Source organism: Fusarium subglutinans (genome assembly GCF_013396075.1).
Source record: "Fusarium subglutinans strain NRRL 66333 chromosome Unknown NRRL66333_c0000121, whole genome shotgun sequence".
Taxonomy (NCBI): Eukaryota; Fungi; Ascomycota; class Sordariomycetes; order Hypocreales; family Nectriaceae; genus Fusarium; species Fusarium subglutinans.
Genome location: NW_023502184.1, coordinates 131,532 through 152,161, shown reverse-complemented (window position 1 = coordinate 152,161; position 20,630 = coordinate 131,532). Strand labels below are relative to the sequence as shown.

Genomic DNA, 20,630 nt, shown 5'->3' with positions numbered 1-20,630 from the left:
TTAAATAGCTATATAACTAAAGCTATTATAAAATAAGGTAATATAAGGAATTAGGGTAATTAGTACTAGGCTTTTAAAGGATTAATTTACTTTACTTTTTCTTTAAGGTTAGTTTTTCTTTAAGGTTATGGTTTAATTTTACCTTTTTATATTTTTATAATTTTTTTTTTAATTATACTAAGGTAACGTAGCCTTAAGCTTTTTATATAAAGTAACTGCTTAATGTATAACCTTTAATAGTTTAGTTTAAGGTATAAAATGCACTTATTAATAAATGTTTATAGGTTTATTATTAAGCCTAACTAGTTATAACCTTATTTTTTAGTAAATTAAGGCATTATTAGCCTAAATAATACTAGTTTTTATTACTTTTAGGGGATATAGGGCACTTTAGGCACCTAATTCTCTCCTTATAGGGGTTTTTTTAGCGGCTTAACCTTTATAATAGGGTATTTTTACCTTCTAAATTCAATAATAATAGCCAAAATCCCTCTAATTATATAGCAGATATATACGTAAGGGGCTTATAACCTGTTAAGAGGGATGTGTGTGTATTGACTGTGGCTAACTAAGGTCTCGGGCCGGGAGGTCCGGCTGATATACAAGGTAGGTGCCTCAGGCACCTTCAACACTAGGTACCTTAGCCTGGCCACAGCACAAGCCACAATACCTAGAAACCACAATGCTAGGACGTCGGAGTCATGAAAATCTGCTTATAGCTCGTCCTAGTTAATAATATTTTGCTTAATGCGTATACGCGTGTGGGCTTTCATGTCGTTGTTCTTCCCCTTACTCACACTCCTTAAGAACTCTCTTCCCGATGATTCTTCGTCGTTTTCATGTACAGGACGAATGGTTCTTCGGCGATGCTTGACTGCTGTAATATAACCGCATGCTACATGTTCGTCTGCTTCACATTCCATGCCTTTAGGATCAGCATACTCTTCCTTTTCACACACTTCATCTTTATTTCTCGGAAAATTTAGACTCTGCTTACTCCTCAGCCTGGCTCCGCTTCCTCTTCTTTCCCAGATAGCGTCTCCATGGCTTGTGATCTAATAATTTCCCCAGATATCCCTTTTCAATACCGTGTGCAGTGATTGTAAATGTGAAGGCTTGCTGCTGTAGAGTGCCAGTACCATCCATCAACCAAGTATGAATCTCAACCGGTTGGCATAGGCTAAGTACCTGCTTAGAAACGACGATTGAGGGTTCATTGCCGCACCCCTCGCACTTTCTGTCGAATTCAGTAGCTACCTTAAGTCCAGAGTACCTTAGCTAAGAATGGTTGCTCGATGATGTATCTTATCGCAGAGCGGATCCTATGTGTAATCAGAAGTCTCTCCAGAAATATATCAGATTGACACATACGCAGGAAGACCATGTGTGTACCACAAGCTCAACTTCGCAGAGTCGAGACGCCATTTGCTCAAATTTCTTGTCATTGAGCAACTCGACGTCTAGCTTATAGCCTAATTTTCCGTAAACCGCCGCTGTCATACATTCTTGATAACAGCCCCAGGGCTCGACCATGGCTCCCGGTATGTTCAAGCAACCGGCAATATCGTTGACGTGCAACATTGACGATTCAAAGCAAGGGGGATCTAAGCAACTTGGGAGAGGGCGTCGGTGATTGGGAAACTTGGTTTCAAGGCGAATTTCGAGACTCACAAGAGCTTCAGCCGTGAGTTCCAACGAAGCATCAGAAGCCAGCTCGACTGCGATACCAAGGGTCTTAGAACAGCGAACAATGATACTTCGAGCCGCGGAGGCGAGACCAAATTCCACATATCCAGTAATATCGAGATAAGAGGGACCCTGGATACAATACGCCTTCAAACAAATAGCCCGAAGGAAGACAGTAAGCTCATCCGCCATGGTGATTGTTTCGGTTTGGGAGATGAAAGATCTGCCATCCAAGAGGACTACCAATCCAGCAATAAATTCAGCCCAGTATCAGAGGATGCGGACAACTGGTCTCCGGGGGTGCCGCATTCTCACCGTGGACCATGTCGTCTACGCCAATGCAGTCTTGCAGGAAGGGATCCGGAAGGAGAGCGAGAGTGAAACTATTGCCCTGTGACCCTATTTGCTTTGCAAACGGTTCCCGACCTGACAAGGTTGCCGAGTGCCCAGCGTGTCCTAGTAATTGCGTAGACGGCGCCGAGCTAATGCAAACAAGATGCCTCAAGTTATAGTGTTTTATAACTAGAAGGGCCAAATTGCATAAATACCTTACTCAAGAACTTGTTTTCTACAGCCAGAACTTCAACAATATTTCCATGCGAATCTATTCTCAAATGTGTGGATATCAGCATGCAAGTCCTCCAGTGCCACTTATTCTTATTTACTTCTATGTGCTCAACTGCTAATTCTATCACAAGCGACGATACGCATGTGGCCATCCGCTCATTGAGGTTATTGGCTGGTGCGAAACCTATAGAACCTCGGAAAAGCCTTGCAGGCCAAAGCCAACAAATGAATGGTTCCAGCTCAAAGGTCTATGCAGTAAGTCTTACAAAAGGTACTATCCAGCAGGCCCTTCTCATAACAATTTCAGGCACTTGCAAAGGAAAACAGCGCGATGAGAACTCGACCAATCCATGGGCACCCCAAAACTATAACAAGCACCGACATTGGGAAGGATCAAAGTGAAGTGCACGGTGGCTAATGTACTGGATATTGGATTATGCATGTGCAGTATCCGTAGATAGTAGATGACGGCGAGTCAGTGAACACAGGATGCATCCCTACCTGCCATGGACCATGTAGTCGACGCTAATGCAGTCTTTCGAGTGGGAATCTTGGATGGGAGGGTGTGAACCAGGGGTGCATGGGAATGGGGCGTGTAAGTAAGCAGTCTCACTTGATTCCAAGGTCTCGACGGATTTGCTTCTCATACTTTCAGCTGCACATGGACTAGACGGGAAAAGAGCAACATGGTGACTGAAGAAGGGGCTGTTGCTCAAGTTCGGTTCGAATGTCACGTATACCAGACGTCCCCCACTCAAGTTCGTCCCTGACTTCTCCTCCTCATCCTTCTCCTCCCCACCAATCTTTAAGCTTGTGTATTTCAACACAATGACTACTCTCTGTAGCGGCTCAGTAGCTGGAAAACAAAAGGTGCGTCCGCCGTCCAAAGCGAAGCTTGAGCATTGACTGATACAAACATAATAGGATGCAACAGCTTATGACGATGACTTCTTACATAGGCTCGTCATACCGCTCACTTGTTTTAAATCTGCCTCATCACCCGACAGCTTGGACCCCGAGAAGCTATGTGAAGAAGCAAAAGAAAAGGGGCCGCATTGGCTTATTGAATACTTTTGCGAAAGTCTTTGCGAACGATATTCTAAGCAGATATCCGGAGCTCAACTCCTCCACGAACTAAAGAGATCTCCTCGCAGAGCTCTTGAGGCTCTGCAAAAGGTAGTCAAGACTTCAAAGGGCCATGAGCTTTATTGGCTCCTTCTACGTCCTGTCAATGAAGATGGAACTTTGGAACTATCAGGAGATGAACTGCTCGAGAATCTCATCTCAATCGGGTATCGAACAGGGAAGCTTGGCTATTGTTATGTAGTTCACGAAGACGCGTCCTCCTACACCTCGCACTACCTCAAACTTGTCGATTGGTTGAAGTGGCAAAAGGAGACCGATAGTCTCCTGGATTTCGCGATTCAGGAGTGCCCAATGTTCGGTAAAGAATACTACTTATCACGACGTCCTTCATCTTCATCTTCGTGGACTTCCGCAGATTCCACGCAGGAATTGAATCCTACACTAGACACAACGCTGCAACTGGCTTACGTCCCAACTTCACCACTTGGACTCGAATACTTAGAAGCGGTGCAAGAACTGGAAGATCCCCTGCCTGATTTCAAGGAAACAAGAGAGGTACGTCTATCATAACCCGCGATCTATGCAAGAGTTAAAACGATATAGGACAAGGTCGAGTGTTCTAGCGATGGCGACTCGGGTCTGAACGATCGAACGCACAAAGACAGAGAATGCCTGTGCTTCATCTACTGGGACCTCATGCTCAAACTTCTCATGGTGTATGTTACTTTCATATACACCCTGTCGCCAGGCGATGCAGACCCCCAGAGGCTTTTCGAAGAAGCCAGAAAATACGAGCCTTGTCGGATCCTTGAACGGCTTTACAAACGTGGTTTCCAACTAGCAATTGGAGGTGGGCACTTGCGTGCCGCTCTAGAAATGGTTGACGACAAAGCCAAACGATATCTTGCTGGCTTTGAATATCTACGAGTGACAGCTCGAACTCCTGATGGCATTGAACTTACTAGGTTGCTGCCCGCCTATGAAATTGGCCCTGTTGAAGCCGTGGCGAAAGTCGAAGAGGTCATTTCCGCAATCTGCGATGGTGTTACTCTAGCGAAGTATCGTTGCTTTTATGCAATTGATGCAGATCAGTCTCCCTTCTCCCACGTCCGTGTCAGAGTTGCCATGACGGTGGATTATTGGAGTTTCGTTTGGCCTGATAGTCATATGGCCAGTTCAGAGGCTGTCAAACCCGAGGCGGATCCGACACTCACTGAGGAAAATGAGGTACGTTTAAGGCTCGAACCGAAACATGGCAACGCTAATACGCATTTCACGCAGGCTGCAGTTAGCTCAGAGGGCCCAATTCATCTTGAGCAGAAGGAGAAATTCGTGGAGAGATTTGAGAGGCTCACGACTGAAGAGCATCACGATGTGCTAGAACGGGAACTTTTGGAAGCTGAAGGCATTGCAAGAAAGAGCTCCTCTCTTGAGCACAGTCATGTGGCCAGCATGGTTGATGAGGATGAGGAAGAAGGTGGATTCACTATGATTTTTGGGATTTAATATGTCTTATTCATCCTATCAGCTCTATGCTCTCTCTACCTCGTTATAACAAATTTCTCAAATTTAAACCATCTAATACTAACGTTGGTTTCGAATATACTCCTTGATCTCTGCCCATAGCTTCACTGGATCCTGGCTTATAATCTCATGCATGGGGAAATTTCCCCAAGGCAGTAAATCCTCCTCGTTAGTATTCCTATGATGCATGATAGCCGATAGGGTGAGTACTTTGGCTCCATGTTCATCCAGAGTTTCATCCTCCTTGTCCCCATCCTCCTTCCAGAACTTTCTCATAGTAGGGTTCAAATGCAGCTCGATTCGTCCATTGTAAAAGGGAATAGGAAACATTTTCCCAATTGCAGCCAGTCCCATTATTAACGGAGGGGGGAGAAACACTCCGTACTGAAGGACTGCTGGTGGCAGAGAAGGGAGTCCAGCTATAGGTCTTTTAAGTGGTCGAAGTGATGTCTGGAGGGAAAGAAGTGGTTTAGGGAGACATCTAACGCTTGATGGCAAAGATTGACGGTGGTGATAACGAGGCTGCGGCTCGAGCGAATAGCAGCACCTATCTGGAGTCATTCCTCGATCCGGAAGTCCTTCCTCGACTGCATCTTGTGGGTTGACACGGCCTGGGGAGGAACGACCGGTTAAGGAACGGTGAACAATGACACAGAAGGCTAAGGCAGATACCACGGCGAGGACTGAGAGCCCGACAGCCTTGCCAGTGGTAGGCATTGTGCTTGCGTGACTAGGTAAGGTACTAAGGTAGCTTGGCCTGAGCCTTGGTGGAGGTTTTGTGACACTACCTACTTAGGTAGGTAGGTACTGGTAGTTAGATTGTATGCACCACGACCAAAGGGATCTGGCTTTTCAGGGGGGGAACACATGAATTTGAGAAATACTTGTGGAAACCAGTCGATGAGGTCTGCAATGCTGTTGCCTTACTGGGTTGCACATTGTTATAAGTACTTGGTCATTGTCTGGATGTTGGTTAACCTCCCTCAGTGTTGCAGGGCGGGCGGTTGTCGAGGGTTTGAGCCATTGTGAATACAGTATAGCGCAAGATAGTCTTGTTGACCACTTTTGGAAGAGTACCCATTTCTTCAGCTTTATGAACTATATGCACCCCCCTCCCCCTTCCACGTTGATCTCAAGCTAGCCTTTTGGAGCAAGCAAGACTAAAACACGCTAATCGGAACCTGACAGGACATTACAAAAGTGTCCCGTTTCTCGTCTCATCAAAACCCGCTCAGACAACCTTACCTTAGGCATAATGAATCAGCATCGCCATGAGCAGCCATCGTCATCAAACAGCGGGCCGGAAGGTCTTCCCGATATTGGATCAAGTGGCCCCCCTGCACGTTCCATGATTGTATTCGAGGTGAGAAAAGAGGACACGACTCGGGCAGAACAATTACCTGAACACTTTACTTCTTTGATCAAAGACCTGTCTCGGGAGAATGGCCAGTTCAGAACACGTAGGAGGCTACGGGGGCTCGATAATCCCAGGGATGTCCACCGACAACTGTCGAAGCTTGAGAAAATCGACCTGATCCAATGGCCATCTCAACATGCCGCCTTGGTCCCTTGGCAGCAATTAGTCATTATCGCTGCTACTATAGTTGATAAACATCTTGGTCACCAAGAGATTGCTGCATCAACAATCACTCATCTCCATGGAAAACAAGTATCCCAAGATCTAATTGCCAAGGATGAACGGGCGGTACGCGAAATAATCCAGTTGATAGATCATCTGTATTTTCAATGGGAGGACCTTGCTCTCGAGCTTCTTATGCTTCTAGGTAAGAATACCCCCTTCAGTACTTATTTTGCCTCTTCTTATCCAGTATCAGACACCCCATTGTATATTCTTCGTGCCCAAAGCGCCAGGAAGTATAGGATGTTCAAGAAGAGGCTTCAAGAACACACGCCTTCCCCTAAAATCAGAAGTTCGTTAAAGCTGTATATTCCTTTTCTAGTTCTTCTACTACGGCCAAAGTATAAACTATCCCATATTCAAGATGCTTTGAAGACAACTCTTCTCAACCTGGATGCTTGCGATCTCTTCTGGGAGACATCCCATGGGCCCCCCCTGGGATACGACCCAATTAGAGATACGTGGACAGAACCAAGGCCATTACCATCAACTGGCCTTGATTTGTCAGAATTTATCGACTATAAACGAAACTACCCTGCCAAAGTTAATATACCAATTTCTGGCTTTAAAGCATTTGAAACATCACTTGATTTGCAGCGGGAGGTGGCATACGTCAACCAAAACCAGTCAGGATATACACCTACAAATGACTATATATTCTCCTATGACTGGGATGAGGGCATACATGGACATGCGATGCAGCAGGTGTTGCAAGACTTGGTGAGTTATAAACCTGAGTACTGTCGATTCTACTAACCGACAAGGCAAAATCCGAATTCATCCAAGCTGAAGAGATATACGTCCAGAAGCTCTCTGTCTCAGTTGAATCATCAAGTATCGATGTACCAGCAGGTCACCTCCAGATTATCGTTCCGGTAGAAGCATCGCAAGAGCCAGTTTCTCTCAGTAGTGATGGATCTAGTACCACAGTTAAATGGAGCATGCAAACTGGGTATATACTAGATCAAAACACAAAACTATCACCTTCAGGGACGATCAAGTATATCTCTCTATTAGTTGTACTTTGAAGATACAGTTTCATGCCTCAAGCCTTCTTAATTCTCAACACATCTTCCTTCACCCCTACAATTCGATCAGCAGCAATCGGTTCTGGTTTTGGGGCATTGGCAACTGTACGCCGACGTTTAGACTGGGCAATTCTTAGATTCAATGTAGTCTATACCTGAATTACTGCCACCTTGCTACGGCATCTTGTTTCCGCTGGTATCTTGTTCCGCTTGAGTGGAAGAGGTGTCTGGCATGTTGTAATAAATGGTTGGTGTCCAGGACCATCGATAGTCAGTCACTTCAAAGTCAGAGGAAACATGATAACTTATACCTCACCCTTTGTTTTCTCATCTCGACCAAAAGATGGCTTGTCTTTGATGTGCTTGGATCGTTGGTTATGGCCATGCACCTCGACCTCAGCCCGGATACAACTCATCATCGCCAGCTTGGGCTGCATAATAGGCTACTTAGCCTACAGGACTATTCTCTACCCTCGTATACTTACACGTTCTCAAGAAATTACTCTGCCACATCGTCAAGAAAGGCGGGTTTACAGGCCACTGTAATTCGGGTCCATGTGAAGCTGTGTTTACATGCTCGATTACGATAGCGTTCCTCAAGGGCGATTCAGCGTACTCATCTAGTTGGACGAGAGTTGCAGAGTCTTAATGACATGAAGTCACGTCTTTCACGTCCTTGTTAACATTTTTTTGTTCTTGACTGATATCTTTGGCTGCATATCTTGACTCGAGATAATTACTATTCTTGTGCATGGTGGCGACCAAGGCGGGAGGGCAAAAGCATGGTAGTTTGAGGAACAGCGTACAAGCGCGGTGGGGTTCCCTAGGCCAGAGATGTTGAAATATGAGGGGAGCAACTCCTTCAGCCTTGTGCAAGATGCTTTTAGCGTCAGGTATGACGGTGTGATTTGACTAAGCAAGCAGTACCGGTAGCCTGGGACCGCTGAATAAGGCAGCAAGTCATTTGAGAAGACCTACGCAGAAGAAATGGGCGGGAGATGAACAAATCCTTTGAGACGGCCATTCTTTACACGCAACAGTCATCTGAAAGGGAGATCAATGAAGCTTGAGCATGAGCATGGTGTGTTGACCCGTGGTTCGCTGCGTAAAGAGTTGTATGGCAGTTATTCTACTCGTGTCTCCGATATCAGGAAATAATCAACATGTGCCTGGTGCCCCGGGATAGCCACTCTGTGTTACAGAATGTGGAAGAAACCCTGCAAATGCAGAGTAGTCCACCAAGATCTGCGTTCATCACACACATACCTCCGAACCATGTCCTCCCCTTCCAAATTGCAGGGGCAAGTCTGTCAACCGCCATTTGGCTTAGTATCCGGACAGATATCTGCTCAAACAGACGAAAGTCCCCAGGCAGTAATGCTCTGTCTGACTTGGAGCATTGCCTTGGTTTGCCAAAGATGGATCGAAATGATAATCCCCACCTGCAAAATAGCAAGAGTAAAGTACCTTACCTAAGTCGTCTGTCTCAATATCGGGTACTTACACTGATTAATGCGAGCAAGACTTGCCTTACCAACATAAGTACTTAGGTAGGTAGGTAGCAAGAAACGGGAGGTGCCATGCCAATGGCCACTTGCCCCAAGTCATATGCGACGAGATGATTCATTCCCACTCCAGTTAGGGGGTCGCATCAGTCTCGAAGCACCCGAATTGACATCTCAATCGTGAGTTGCACCATCAGACTAACATCTTTCAGGGCCCCCCTCTGACACTACTTCTTCATTTGATGCCGAAGAGCGCTATGAATTGACAACTGCTTGTGCGAATAACTCTCCTTTCTCAACATGTTCAATATGGACAACCGCTTACACGACCTCTTCTTTCTCGCCGTTCACTCAAGAGCTTGCTCATTTGCCGCCGTCAGAAGAGATGGTTTCACCGCCAGTAACTTGTTGTAGCACCCACTCTGTTATTAAGATCATTGCTTTTGAATCCACCATCGAGACTCTCATAGCCAACACCAACACCGAAATTCAGATCACCGGGGCCAAAGCTGAACCGCTTGCTGGAAGGCAGGTTATATTACTGCCATGGTTTAAATACCCTACTGTCGTCTCATAGATTTGGCCTCCCTTACAGGTGAAAGCAGCGTCAATTTATACACGTACAATATACTATCGTTGCACTACTCATCGATCGAAAGCAGAAGGGGCCATGATAATCAATGGATCTGGTCTCTATATCGAAGGTAAGAAATCAGCGGCCATAAAGAGGACACTGACGACTCTTTCGTATTTAGAGAGAGTGTGTGAGGGCCAGATACTGGGTTGTTGCTTGTAGCAGCAATTCAGATAGCGTTACTAAAATTTATGCAATAAACTCACCACGAGAGTTTCCTCAACGTTTCTATCCGGCTGATAGATAAGACAGAAACTCTCCATTCACCCGTGTAAGTGAACCATGGAATGACTTCGCAACAGCTTCATCGCCCTCCACAGACACTACATTCTTGTTCCCCAACTAATTTCCTGACTCCCATCCAATCAAATGCCTCGGTTCCGTGGTCTAGTTGGTTATGGCATCTCGTTAACACCGAGAAGGTCCCCGGTTCGATCCCGGGCGGAACCACACTTTTTGTTTCTTGGGGCCTTGCACTCCTTTCTAATAAGTGTCGGGATCGCCTTGAGGCTGTGACTCGCTGACCCCTGGGCAATGATGGTAAATCGTCCCCGATATAGAACCAGTGGGGGGCACTAAACACAAAAAGGTACGGGAAAGGACAAGCCAAGCTCAGCTCAAGACTCCGCCCATTCTGTTCTGAAACGGAAAAAGACGAAACTACCTGCTCCCAGATCTTACATCTCAACATCTCACATATTCTTTTTGAGTATCTCTCTCTTTAATTGCTCTGTTTGAACATCTCTCAAAGTCTTTTCGTTGAGACATCTCCGCGTGCCCCTCGATAACCCCCCCGCCAAATCGACACCGACACCGCCATGGCTCAAGAAGGCATGTTCAGCGCCAACCTCCTCTCCCCTGAGGTCAGCGCCGCTCTCCCCGAGGGTTATACTCTGCGCGCTCTGCGAAAGTCAGACTTTGACAGCGGTTTCCTCGATTGCCTGCGTGTCTTGACCACCGTTGGCGACATCACTGAAGCCGACTTCACCAAGCAGTACGATGACATGCTCGCTGCTGGCAGTTACTACATTATCATCATTGAGGACACTTCGCGAGGTGACAAGCCTGTTGTCGGGACTGGCGCCTTGATCACCGAGCGCAAGTTGTAAGTCAATGGTCTTCAATGTCTGCCAGACGTCCCCTAACACTCTGTAGCATTCACAGCCTGGGTGCCGTAGGCCACATCGAAGATATCGCCGTCGCAAAGGACCAGCAGGGCAAGAAGCTCGGTCTCCGAATAATCCAAGCCCTCGACCACATCGCCGAGCAAGTCGGCTGCTACAAGAGCATTCTCGACTGCAGCGAAGCCAACGAGGGTTTCTACGTCAAGTGTGGCTTCCGAAGAGCAGGCCTCCAGATGGCCCACTACTATGAGGGCTCAAAGGGTAAATCCCAGTGATTTCATTAAGTAATTCTACGATATTATGAAATGCGTATGCGTATGCGTATGCGTATGTGTATGTGTATGCGTGGCGCATGCGCATGTTTCCTTTTGTTATCGTTTGTGTGCGTTGCACAGAGGCTGATGCGGTTTCGCATGGCGCAGGAAGCAAAATCTAAAGAGGATACAATATTGGACGGATTTAGAGGTAGATAGGTATGGACGGGAGAATATAGACGACATTTCTTGCACTGTTTGCACAGTTACCGAGTGACGGAACGAGTGAGATCTTGCGGGTAACCAGAGACATTCGGAGGAAATCCATGTAAGCTGCTGTATGACAAGAACCATCAGCTGAGTGAGGTTCCATATTCGGCTTCCGATTCGAAGCACGCACATGTAAATGGCCGAACAGTTTGCGCATAAAACCTGCTTAGAAGCCGAATTGTGAGCTACAGCCACCCAGCTGAACATCTTCTGTCTCGACCACTTCTCCAAAGTCTTTACGTCGAAATCCTCAAGCCAGCGTCAAGATGCCTGACGAGCTGAGCCATTCCTTCATCAAAGTCCGAATCGCGGCCTTACAATTGCTGTGAGTGATAACTACCTACCACTGTAGAATACTTGTTAATTCGGTTACTACAGTGTTCGATCCAAGAACCCTGATGCTTTCCATATCGTCAGGCATCTGACAAACCGAGTCACGACCTTCATCGACCCAAACGGTTCCCTTCGCCTGGCCAGACGAAGACTTGTTCGCGCCCGTCGTTAATCACTCGACATTCCGATTTTGCAAAAACACCAAAGATATCATATTATAATCTATTTTTAAGCTTGCTCTAGAGACCACCTTGGAGCGAATCGTTTATCGGCCCATCCAACCACCATCAACAACCAACACATGTCCACTCACATACCCGCTGGCCTTGCTCGCCAGATACACAGCCGTACCCTTGAAGTCATCCGGTGAACCCCAGTTACCAGCAGGAATTCTGGAAGTAATACTAGCTAGACGTTCTGGGTTTGCGAGAAGAGCCTCGTTCATATCGGTAGCGATGTAACCGGGAGCAATGGCGTTTACCGTGATACCCCTTGAGGTCCACTCGTTGGCGAAACTCTTGGTGACTTGGCCTACTGCACCCTTGGAGGCAGCATAGGCAGGGACAGTGAAGCCGCCCTGGAAGGTGAGGAGGGAGGCGAAGTTGATGATGCTGCCGCGACGGCCGGTGATGGGGGAGGGTTCGAGGTTGAGCATGTGGGCGCCGACGTCACGGCAGAGGGTGAAAACGGAGTTGAGGTTTACTTGGATGACCTGTAGCTCGTTAGATATGTTATGAGACAAGAATTGGTCTTTCATACCTCGTTGAAGTCGCTGTCAGGGAAGACTTCACAAGGATGTCGTCGCTGAATACCAGCGCAATTCACCAAGATGCGAATCTGATGTCCATCGGCGAGCACCTTGGGTACAAGTCCAGCAACCGATTCTTGCGATGATAGATCAGCAGTGTAGATAAAAGCCTTTCGGCCAAGCTTCTCGATCGACTCCTTTGTTGATTGTGATGTAGTATCTCGCTGTATGTCCAGTTAGTCTCGAGTTCTGGCCTCATCATGAGACGTTCCGTACCTGAACAAGAACAACATCGGCACCAGCTTCAGCAAGACCAATTGCTACGGCCTGGCCAATACCGCGCGTACCGCCAGTTACGAGAGCAGTTTGGCCCTCAAGGGAGAAGAAAGAAGCAGACATTTTGAGATATTAGTTATTGACGTCGTGAGCAATTGGTGATGTTTTTTTGGAGGGTTTATTCAACGAGGGGCAGTTCAGTTCCACCACGAGATGACGGGATGAATGTGCTGGGGTACTACGCTATTAATGACCAAGGGGTAAGCTTCTGAGCTCCGACTTAGGAGGAACCGGATTGGCTCAAAATTGGTGATTTGGACCGGACTAGAACTGGCCAATTGATTGATTGTTCGTTCGTACTGCAGCTTTGCTTGACTCTGTAGGTTCACATTCAACCGGCTTGCGAAGGTCGGAGAGAAGGCCGAAGACGAGCTTTGGATCCCCGCAGAGGGGTGATGCTATTCTGTATCATGAGATATCGCTAGAGACTGGCAACTCGTAGCCCTATAGTACAGACCTAACAGATCCCCATCATTCATAGCTACTGAGTGTTCAAAAAACAACCCATCCCTATGAGAGGCAGATCTGGTCATTTTCTTCCATCCAGTTCATGAGTCGGCCAACATTTCCCTCCCTGGGCTTCTCCAACATCTCCAAAACAGTGGATCAACGGCTCAGTCTTTAGCGCTTCACCCCGCGGGATACAGGGCAGTGGGGGCACGCTAGCACTGGCTCTACCACTGCGGATAAAGATTCTCTCTTCTTTTTTTTGCTGTCATGGGGGCATTGTACGTCATGGGACGTCTCGCCGCGGGGCATTTCAATGCTAACTAGTACACATCGTGGGGCGCCTCTTCCGAGGTCAAGGCCATCTCGGCCCTCTCTCCGCGACGAGACTCTGAGAATCAATAAGGGATTGTAGGTTAGTAGTCTACCTATAGTTAGCTTCTGTCCAACCCGATATTTGGTCGACATCGGCCCTGCTGGCTTGAATGTCCTTGTTTGGCTTCGCCCTTTAGTAACCCACCTCTCGCTCTCGTCTTGGTCCATGATCTTCCAGTAACTTTTGCATCTGTAACATTGACCATTTCCTGAATATTTTTTGTCACAATAGTTCAGCAACTACTCAATTACTCTTCTTTAATCATTCCCTTCCTCATATCACCATTTTCGCCTCTCTCATACCTTCATCATGGCAACTGAGCGTGTCAAGGCCTCCGTCCTCCACGGAGAGAAGGATCTCCGTCTGGTAAACACCATTACTCAATTGTACTTGAGATCGCGGACTGACTCAGTTGACAGGAAGAACGTGAACTTCCAGCACCCTCCAGCAATGAAGTCCAAGTCGCTGTCAAGTCAACCGGCCTCTGCGGCTCCGATCTTCACTACTACAACCACTTCCGCAACGGCGATATTATCGTTCGCGAACCTCTCACCCTCGGCCATGAGTCCGCAGGCACAGTCGTAGCTGTCGGCTCAGAAGTTACACATCTCAAGCCTGGCGACCATGTCGCGCTCGAGGTTGGTCTGCCTTGTGAAGCTTGTGAGCTCTGTGGTGAGGGCCGCTATAACATTTGCCGTGGAATGAAGTTCCGCAGCTCAGCCAAGGCCAATCCTCATGCACAGGGAACTCTACAGGAGAGAATCAACCACCCTGCCAAGTGGTGTCACAAGTAAGACAATCTAATCTTTGTGAGGTGAGAAATGTACTGACTTTTGCTCAGGATGCCTGAACATGTCACTCTCGATCTCGGCGCTCTTGTTGAGCCTCTCTCAGTCGCAATGCACGCTCGTGATCGCGCCGCTCTCCCCAAGGGCTCAACAGTCCTCGTTCTCGGCGCCGGCGCCGTCGGTCTTCTTGCAGCCGCTGTCGCAAAGGCAGACCAAGCCAAGACCGTCATCATCGCCGATATCCTCAAGGACCGTCTTGACTTTGCCATCAACAACGGCTTCGCCGATGCTTCAGTAGTCGTTCCCATGGAGCGCCCACAAACTATCGAGGACAAGCTCGCTTTTGCCCAAAAGGTCGCTGCTATGGTGAAGGAGACACAGGTCAACGGAGAGGCTGTCGGTGAGGTTACAGCTGTGTATGAGTGCACTGGTGTTGAGACCTGCGTGCAAACAGCCATCTACGCTACCAAGCCTGGAGGCAAGGTCATGATCATTGGCATGGGAACTCCCGTCCTCACCATTCCCATGTCGGCCGCTGCTCTTCGCGAAGTTGACATCGTGGGTGTCTTCCGCTACGCCAACACATACAAGGAGATCATTGAGCTATTGGCTAACCCTCCTGCCAACATGCCTGACGTGAGTCGTCTAGTAACTCAAAGATACAACGGCATGGAGAACATTGAGGAGGCTTTCAAGATGGCTGGCAAGGTGAGGGACGAGCAAGGCAACCTTGTTATCAAGGTAGTTGTCGACTTTAACGAAAAATGACTCAAAGGCCGGTTGTAAATTAATACCTGTTCTGGGAGTTGACAGTGAGGGTTTTATGAATGGGGTAAAAGGCGTGTTGTATGGGTCTTGAGGATTATAGATACCTAGTTTCTGGCATAATTGAGACGTTTGACTAAGTTAACACTGCACCTTGACCTTTCCCGCTGCTACACATGAGATACCTGACTGATGAGTGAACAAGCTCATGACGACGGTGTCCGGAGAGTTGTATGTTTAACAGCCACAAAGTCTTCCACCAAGATGCAAACGAAATCACCAGTTTTTGGACATGCAGGAATTTACATACTAGCATTCCAGGCCAGACTCACAGAAGCAGCATCTCAGTTCGGCAGATCTCATTGTAGTCCGATCTAGGAGCATCGCACGACATGCTGCTATGATATGGTCCTCGAAGCATCATGGCAATGACACTTCAATGCAAACACTAGCACCTTAAGCAACTTCGAGTATTCAAGGCTTTAACTCTTTCTATTCATGAAGCCAACTTGAGCTTCTGATCTATTATCGATGCAATATCATTTAATGCCGCTTTTCATCATATCTCATCTTTATCCCAATATCATATACTATAGCCGACCTTTGATTCATGACTTGTCGGGGAAACCGAAATCGATGCCGAAGGGAGGGTAGACATATCGCTTGACCTCACCCTTCTTGACAAGGTTTTCCGAGTAGTCGTTCAGAGCCTTCATGTCCTCGTCGTCGAGGTCGACAATGGTCTTGTTGGCGGTGATACGCTCGGGGGTGACGGACTTGGCGAGCACAGTGCTGCCACGGGCGACTACAAGATCGTTAGCATTGTTGATTTCTCCATCAAATTCATGAGGCATACCATGGTAGCTGAGGAGGACGGTAGAAGCAGAGACACCCTTCTTCTCAGCAATCTTGACAACAGGCTCAGCAGTCATGACGGGGCCACCAGTGCTGCCAAAGGGACTGTAGGCCTCAATGTGAATGCCCTTCTCTTTGCAGAAGTCAACAATCTCCTGCTGGGGAAGACTGGGGTGGTTCTCGATCTGGTTGACGGCGGGGATGATAGTGGCATGAGGCAGAAGCTCCTCGAGGTACTTCTTGCTGTACTATACCGGTTGTTAGCTGAGTCTTGACGGACTGAACGCGTGAGTACATACGTTGCAGACACCGACACCACGGGTCTTGCCAGTAGCGGGGAGCTTTTCCATGAGCTTCCAGCCCTCGACGTGGTTGTAGTCTCGAATAACATCTCGGGAACCATCAGCCTTCTTGGGGAACTTGTCGTCGTTACCCTCGGGGTTGAGGAGAAGAGGCCAGTGCTATAACGATTTAGCACACCAACTCAAGAGATATTCCAACTAGTAACTTACCACAAGGAAGAGATCAACGTAGTCAAGACCAAGGGCCTTCAAGCTCTTGTCGAGACCAAGCTCAGGGCGGGTGTTGTAAGTAGCCCAGGCCTTGGTGACAACAAAGATGTCCTCGCGCTTGACACCAGCCTCAAAAGCAGCCTTAAGACCAGCACCAACCTCTTCTTCGTTTCCGTAGCAGTAGGCGCAGTCGATCAGCTTGTAGCCGTCCTTGAGAGCGTATGCAACGGCCTTCTCGACCTCACCGGCGGGAGACTGCCAGGTACCTACAAGCAGCAAAAGTCAGCCAATTGAGCTCTTGAGAGTTGAAACATGTGAAAACAACGCACCGAGACCAAGAGCAGGAATCTCCTGGCCAGTGTTGAGCTTGAAGGTAGAGGGAGCCATTGTGTGAATCTTGTAAGAGAGTGGGTTTCGTGAAGAAGATGAGAGCGATCTAGAACAAAACACAAGAGAAGAAGCTCGTACTGAGGCGGGAGACGTGCAGGTTATAAACCGCTGCCACATCATGAACATGGCCCAATGCCCCTCATGCCTACGTAGCTTGATCTACCGAGCTACTCTATTACAGCACCTTATTCTTCGATAAAACAAAGCCCCCCAATGTACACGCTCATCTTTGGCGGGGTTCACCCCGCCAAAGCGCTAGGCATGTCACCGAGCTCGAGGGGCATTTTTGCCTCTTAGAGCAAGTTTGGGGTGCAGTTTACACGGAAAAGCCGCTGATCGATGGAGATTTCTCGGGGTGGGGTTGCTCCGAGGCCCTGAGATGGTGAGACTGTGAGTTGAGGCTAACTTGGAGTGGTAGAGAGGTCGGCGAGAACTCCGGCCGACGATGCCCCCAAAGGTTGAAAGACGCTGTTTATGGAATTGTTGTCCTTTCTGAGAATGCCGGGAAATGTCTACACCCGAGATTATGCTGGTGAAATGAGTAGGAATAGTTGAAGGGCCGATGGCCGACTCTGCCTCTTTATATATCCTGTACTGATGATGCTATACAGGCTATATCTCATATCCTGGCCGTGATATACCACTCCCATCAGCGTGGGGGTTGCTTCTGAAGTCGTCTGTCAAACCCATGAGACCAATCACGAACAATTCCACTCGTTAGAAATGCCTGATACTCTGTCACCCAATATGTAAGTCTATGCAATTGAGGATCTACTGATTCATTATTAATCCTGAAACCCCCAACATGAGATGAGCCATCGACGAGAGTCTTCTTGCAAGACCCTTGCCCTCTATGCTACTTCGTTCCAATCCATCTCTAAAGAAAAAACGACTACAAAGTATAAGGTACAAACATACGTACATATGGAAAAGAAGTGCACCTATCGAATAGTACCCCATTACAACCAAACATGTGCCGTTAAACTCCCTTCCCTGGTCCAAGTTTTCCGCGCCCGCCTCTTTTTCTCGTGTCTTGTGTTGTGTTGCGTTTCGTCGTCAAGGTTTAGCCCGAAACAAGAACCCAGATCCTACAGTTTGTTAGTAACTGCTCATCATCCTTGGCCGTAGTTGGTAGTGTCCCAGAGACAAAAGGTGAACTCACAGGAAGAAAATCATTAGCGTTCCAAACATCTTGGCGATCAACATTCTGTTGCTTGATACTCGGTTCCAGTACTTGAGGAGCTCTCGCTGGGCCCCTTCAACATTATCGACCACGTCCTCTGTGTTGGCGTCAATGCGCTGGATCATCTCGCTCTGTTCCGAAACCATGGTGGCTAGTTGTCCAAAAATGCTGCCAAGCTCGCCAATGGTCTTCTCAATAGCCTCAATCGCTTCGCCTCGTTGTTGGATATATGTGTTGGAGGGCTGTGCCTCTTCCATCATCAGCAGCTGTTGATCGCCAACGGGGTTGAGAGACAAGGTATCTTGAGCTCCTGGTGCGGGTGAGTTGCGAGCTGGTGTTCCATAGAGAGGAGAAGCCGACTGTTGAATCGATGGTTGAGTATGTTGCGACACAGAGGAGATGAAGTTCTCTGTTCTTGATCGCGATGCCTGGATGTTCTTGGTTCTGGCTTCCAGAACGTCCTTGAAGTTGACCGAGACGTCAGTGAGCTTGCCTTGTAGTAGGTAGACGACGTTCTTGTTGTGCTCGCCCTCCTGATCGGCCTTGGGGTGTTGTTGCTTGGTGAGTGTTTGAAGAGCTCCAATTTGCTGGTTCAGAGACGAGAGATCTTGCTTGATGACGAAAGTAAGCTCGTTGATTTCCACGGGACGGTCGTCGAAAAGTGTTCGTCGCTTCGCCACTATTTCTCGAGGTTAGTACTATGAACTACAGCGGGCACTCGCGTCGCCGAGATTGGCAGATAGTACTCACATTGAGCTAGCTTTTCCAACTTGCCCATAGTCGCAGAGATGCCACGTCCAATCTCAGCAGCCTTCCGGGCGAACTCGGATCGTCTTGGAGGACCTCCAGCATGACCGTTGGCGGCATCTCTTTGCGCATCAGTCAATAGAGACCGGCGCTGGGAGCTGACTTTTGAGGAGGATTGTTTTCGCTGGGCTTGGGCGAGTACCGACTTGAACTCGGAGGTTCGGTCTTGAATAGATGCGACAGCCATGGTGGCCAAATTAAGAGGGGTTAAGGATAAAAGCCGAGATGTCAGACTGCGGCCAGCGCGGCTTCGTGTCTCGAAAAGAGTCGGGGGATCGATGTGATTGATAGATAGCAGCGATAAATATGCCACCTATGCGACTTGTGTTTCACTGGAGATGTATCGAGTTACGAATATCGAACGTGGATGTGGAAGGATCCGGATCAGGTCTCGGTTGGCAGCGCAGGCGAAACGGAACGTCGAGGGGTGACGCGGACGAACGAAGAGCAGGATAATTAGAAAGGAGTGCTTCTTTGTGCGATTCGTAAGAGAGAATTAAAGTGTCGCGAAGCCTCGGGATTGGTACGAAATGGAGAAAAAGGCGAGAGAGAGAGAGAGAGAGAGCTAAGTTAAACGGTACCGTAGATGCGCAACAAAGAATGCCAGAGACAAATGAGGTTTGATTTGAATTGGTTGTCGCTGCGTCTGAAAGGAGATTGGATTGATTGAATGATTGGGGAACGTGTCGTGTCGTTGGCTTGTTCCAGACTGGTCCAGTCTGGTCGAGGGGCAGGGGTAGTAGGTAAGGTAGGCTCAGTTCAGTGCAGTCAGTGAATCTGATCCGCCACGTTGGCTCTTTTGTCAAGACCAGGCTGACCAGCCAAACTGTTTTAGTTGTGTGGCTTCATATGTGGCTGAGCTTGAAGTTGGACTTTGAGAAGCTCTTCTAGCTACAGGATCAGCAAAAAATATATTGACACAAGGAGGTAAAGAAGCCTTTTGCTTAAATATAAGATAACTATTGATATGCGTTGAGTATACACTTCTACTGGGACTGAATCTCTATCACAATCATGGCCTGTATGTATGTATGTATATCGCAAGTTAATCGAGAGCTTTCTGATCAAGAGACGTATATTGCTAGTATATCTAATTTATTCGGGCTGCTTGGTGTAGAATGTATTAAGTCCATAATAAGGGTTCTTCATGTTTTAATCATCTTGGTGATCTACACGATAATTGCATACTCCTCTCATCAGCAACCTCTGCTAGCAGCTCGTAAAGGCCACCACTAAGTCTAGGTAGGTACCTACAACTGCTACCATTTCTTCGTATCAAAATTCCATCTCCGTAGTTTCTTTATAGCTCCAAAGTCTGAATCATATCTCGTATGTCAAATCCAATCATCTTATTCTGCAATCAAGTGGAGCCGAGGTTGAGCGGGAATGACGGCATTGAACCCCTTACTACCTGTTACCGTTCTGCCATTCATTGCTAGACACCGCAATAACTGAGCGCTTCTATACACCATCATCTAGAGATTTGGAACACTGCAGCGACTGCACAGACTCAAGACGGCCACTGGAAGAATGGGTGGTTTGGTCAGCAACTCACAGCCGTTTCATGGTCGGCACTTGAAATCCTGGCATCCTAAAAGACGTGTCATGGTCGACGTCACCCGTCCTATCAAAAGCAAGTTAATAAAGGCGTTGCTGTCTCTTCGTTCACATCCATGGTCGCACGTGTGTATGTGTAACTTGGAATCCGTGTTTTACGTGTGACATTTGCGTTGGATGCTGTGTAAAACTCGGTTACATGTTACAGCGACGAGG

General features: G+C 47.7%; 8 protein-coding genes across 8 annotated transcripts; 3 read left to right on the top strand and 5 right to left on the bottom strand.

Moving 5' to 3' along the window:
• Positions 1–1,274: 1,274 nt before the first annotated feature.
• On the bottom strand, positions 1,275–1,878 carry FSUBG_8661 (uncharacterized protein; the record flags this gene model as incomplete). Its single annotated transcript, XM_036687091.1, has 2 exons — positions 1,275–1,322; positions 1,372–1,878. The coding sequence occupies 2 exons, from the start codon at positions 1,876–1,878 to the stop codon at positions 1,275–1,277; spliced, it is 555 nt and encodes a 184-aa protein (XP_036535880.1).
• A 1,203-nt stretch (positions 1,879–3,081) lies between these two features.
• FSUBG_8660 (uncharacterized protein) lies at positions 3,082–4,845 on the top strand (the record flags this gene model as incomplete). The annotated part of the gene is made up of 4 exons (XM_036687090.1): positions 3,082–3,123; positions 3,178–3,894; positions 3,943–4,566; positions 4,621–4,845. The coding sequence occupies 4 exons, from the start codon at positions 3,082–3,084 to the stop codon at positions 4,843–4,845; spliced, it is 1,608 nt and encodes a 535-aa protein (XP_036535879.1).
• A 78-nt stretch (positions 4,846–4,923) lies between these two features.
• FSUBG_8659 (uncharacterized protein) lies at positions 4,924–5,580 on the bottom strand (the record flags this gene model as incomplete). Its single annotated transcript, XM_036687088.1, has 1 exon — positions 4,924–5,580. The coding sequence occupies one exon, from the start codon at positions 5,578–5,580 to the stop codon at positions 4,924–4,926; it is 657 nt and encodes a 218-aa protein (XP_036535878.1).
• A 4,907-nt stretch (positions 5,581–10,487) lies between these two features.
• On the top strand, positions 10,488–11,068 carry FSUBG_8658 (glucosamine-phosphate n-acetyltransferase; the record flags this gene model as incomplete). Its single annotated transcript, XM_036687087.1, has 2 exons — positions 10,488–10,774; positions 10,825–11,068. 2 exons carry the CDS (start codon positions 10,488–10,490, stop codon positions 11,066–11,068), a joined length of 531 nt encoding a protein of 176 aa, XP_036535877.1.
• An 847-nt stretch (positions 11,069–11,915) lies between these two features.
• On the bottom strand, positions 11,916–12,797 carry FSUBG_8657 (2-deoxy-D-gluconate 3-dehydrogenase; the record flags this gene model as incomplete). The annotated part of the gene is made up of 3 exons (XM_036687086.1): positions 11,916–12,362; positions 12,410–12,622; positions 12,675–12,797. The coding sequence occupies 3 exons, from the start codon at positions 12,795–12,797 to the stop codon at positions 11,916–11,918; spliced, it is 783 nt and encodes a 260-aa protein (XP_036535876.1).
• A 1,069-nt stretch (positions 12,798–13,866) lies between these two features.
• Positions 13,867–15,113, top strand: FSUBG_8656 (l-iditol 2-dehydrogenase; the record flags this gene model as incomplete). The annotated part of the gene is made up of 3 exons (XM_036687085.1): positions 13,867–13,923; positions 13,977–14,347; positions 14,399–15,113. 3 exons carry the CDS (start codon positions 13,867–13,869, stop codon positions 15,111–15,113), a joined length of 1,143 nt encoding a protein of 380 aa, XP_036535875.1.
• A 605-nt stretch (positions 15,114–15,718) lies between these two features.
• FSUBG_8655 (alcohol dehydrogenase) lies at positions 15,719–16,864 on the bottom strand (the record flags this gene model as incomplete). Its single annotated transcript, XM_036687084.1, has 5 exons — positions 15,719–15,915; positions 15,967–16,213; positions 16,265–16,426; positions 16,478–16,743; positions 16,807–16,864. The coding sequence occupies 5 exons, from the start codon at positions 16,862–16,864 to the stop codon at positions 15,719–15,721; spliced, it is 930 nt and encodes a 309-aa protein (XP_036535874.1).
• Positions 16,865–17,930: 1,066 nt separating this feature from the next.
• On the bottom strand, positions 17,931–19,044 carry FSUBG_8654 (syntaxin 5; the record flags this gene model as incomplete). The annotated part of the gene is made up of 3 exons (XM_036687083.1): positions 17,931–17,955; positions 18,030–18,729; positions 18,801–19,044. The coding sequence occupies 3 exons, from the start codon at positions 19,042–19,044 to the stop codon at positions 17,931–17,933; spliced, it is 969 nt and encodes a 322-aa protein (XP_036535873.1).
• Positions 19,045–20,630: the final 1,586 nt, after the last annotated feature.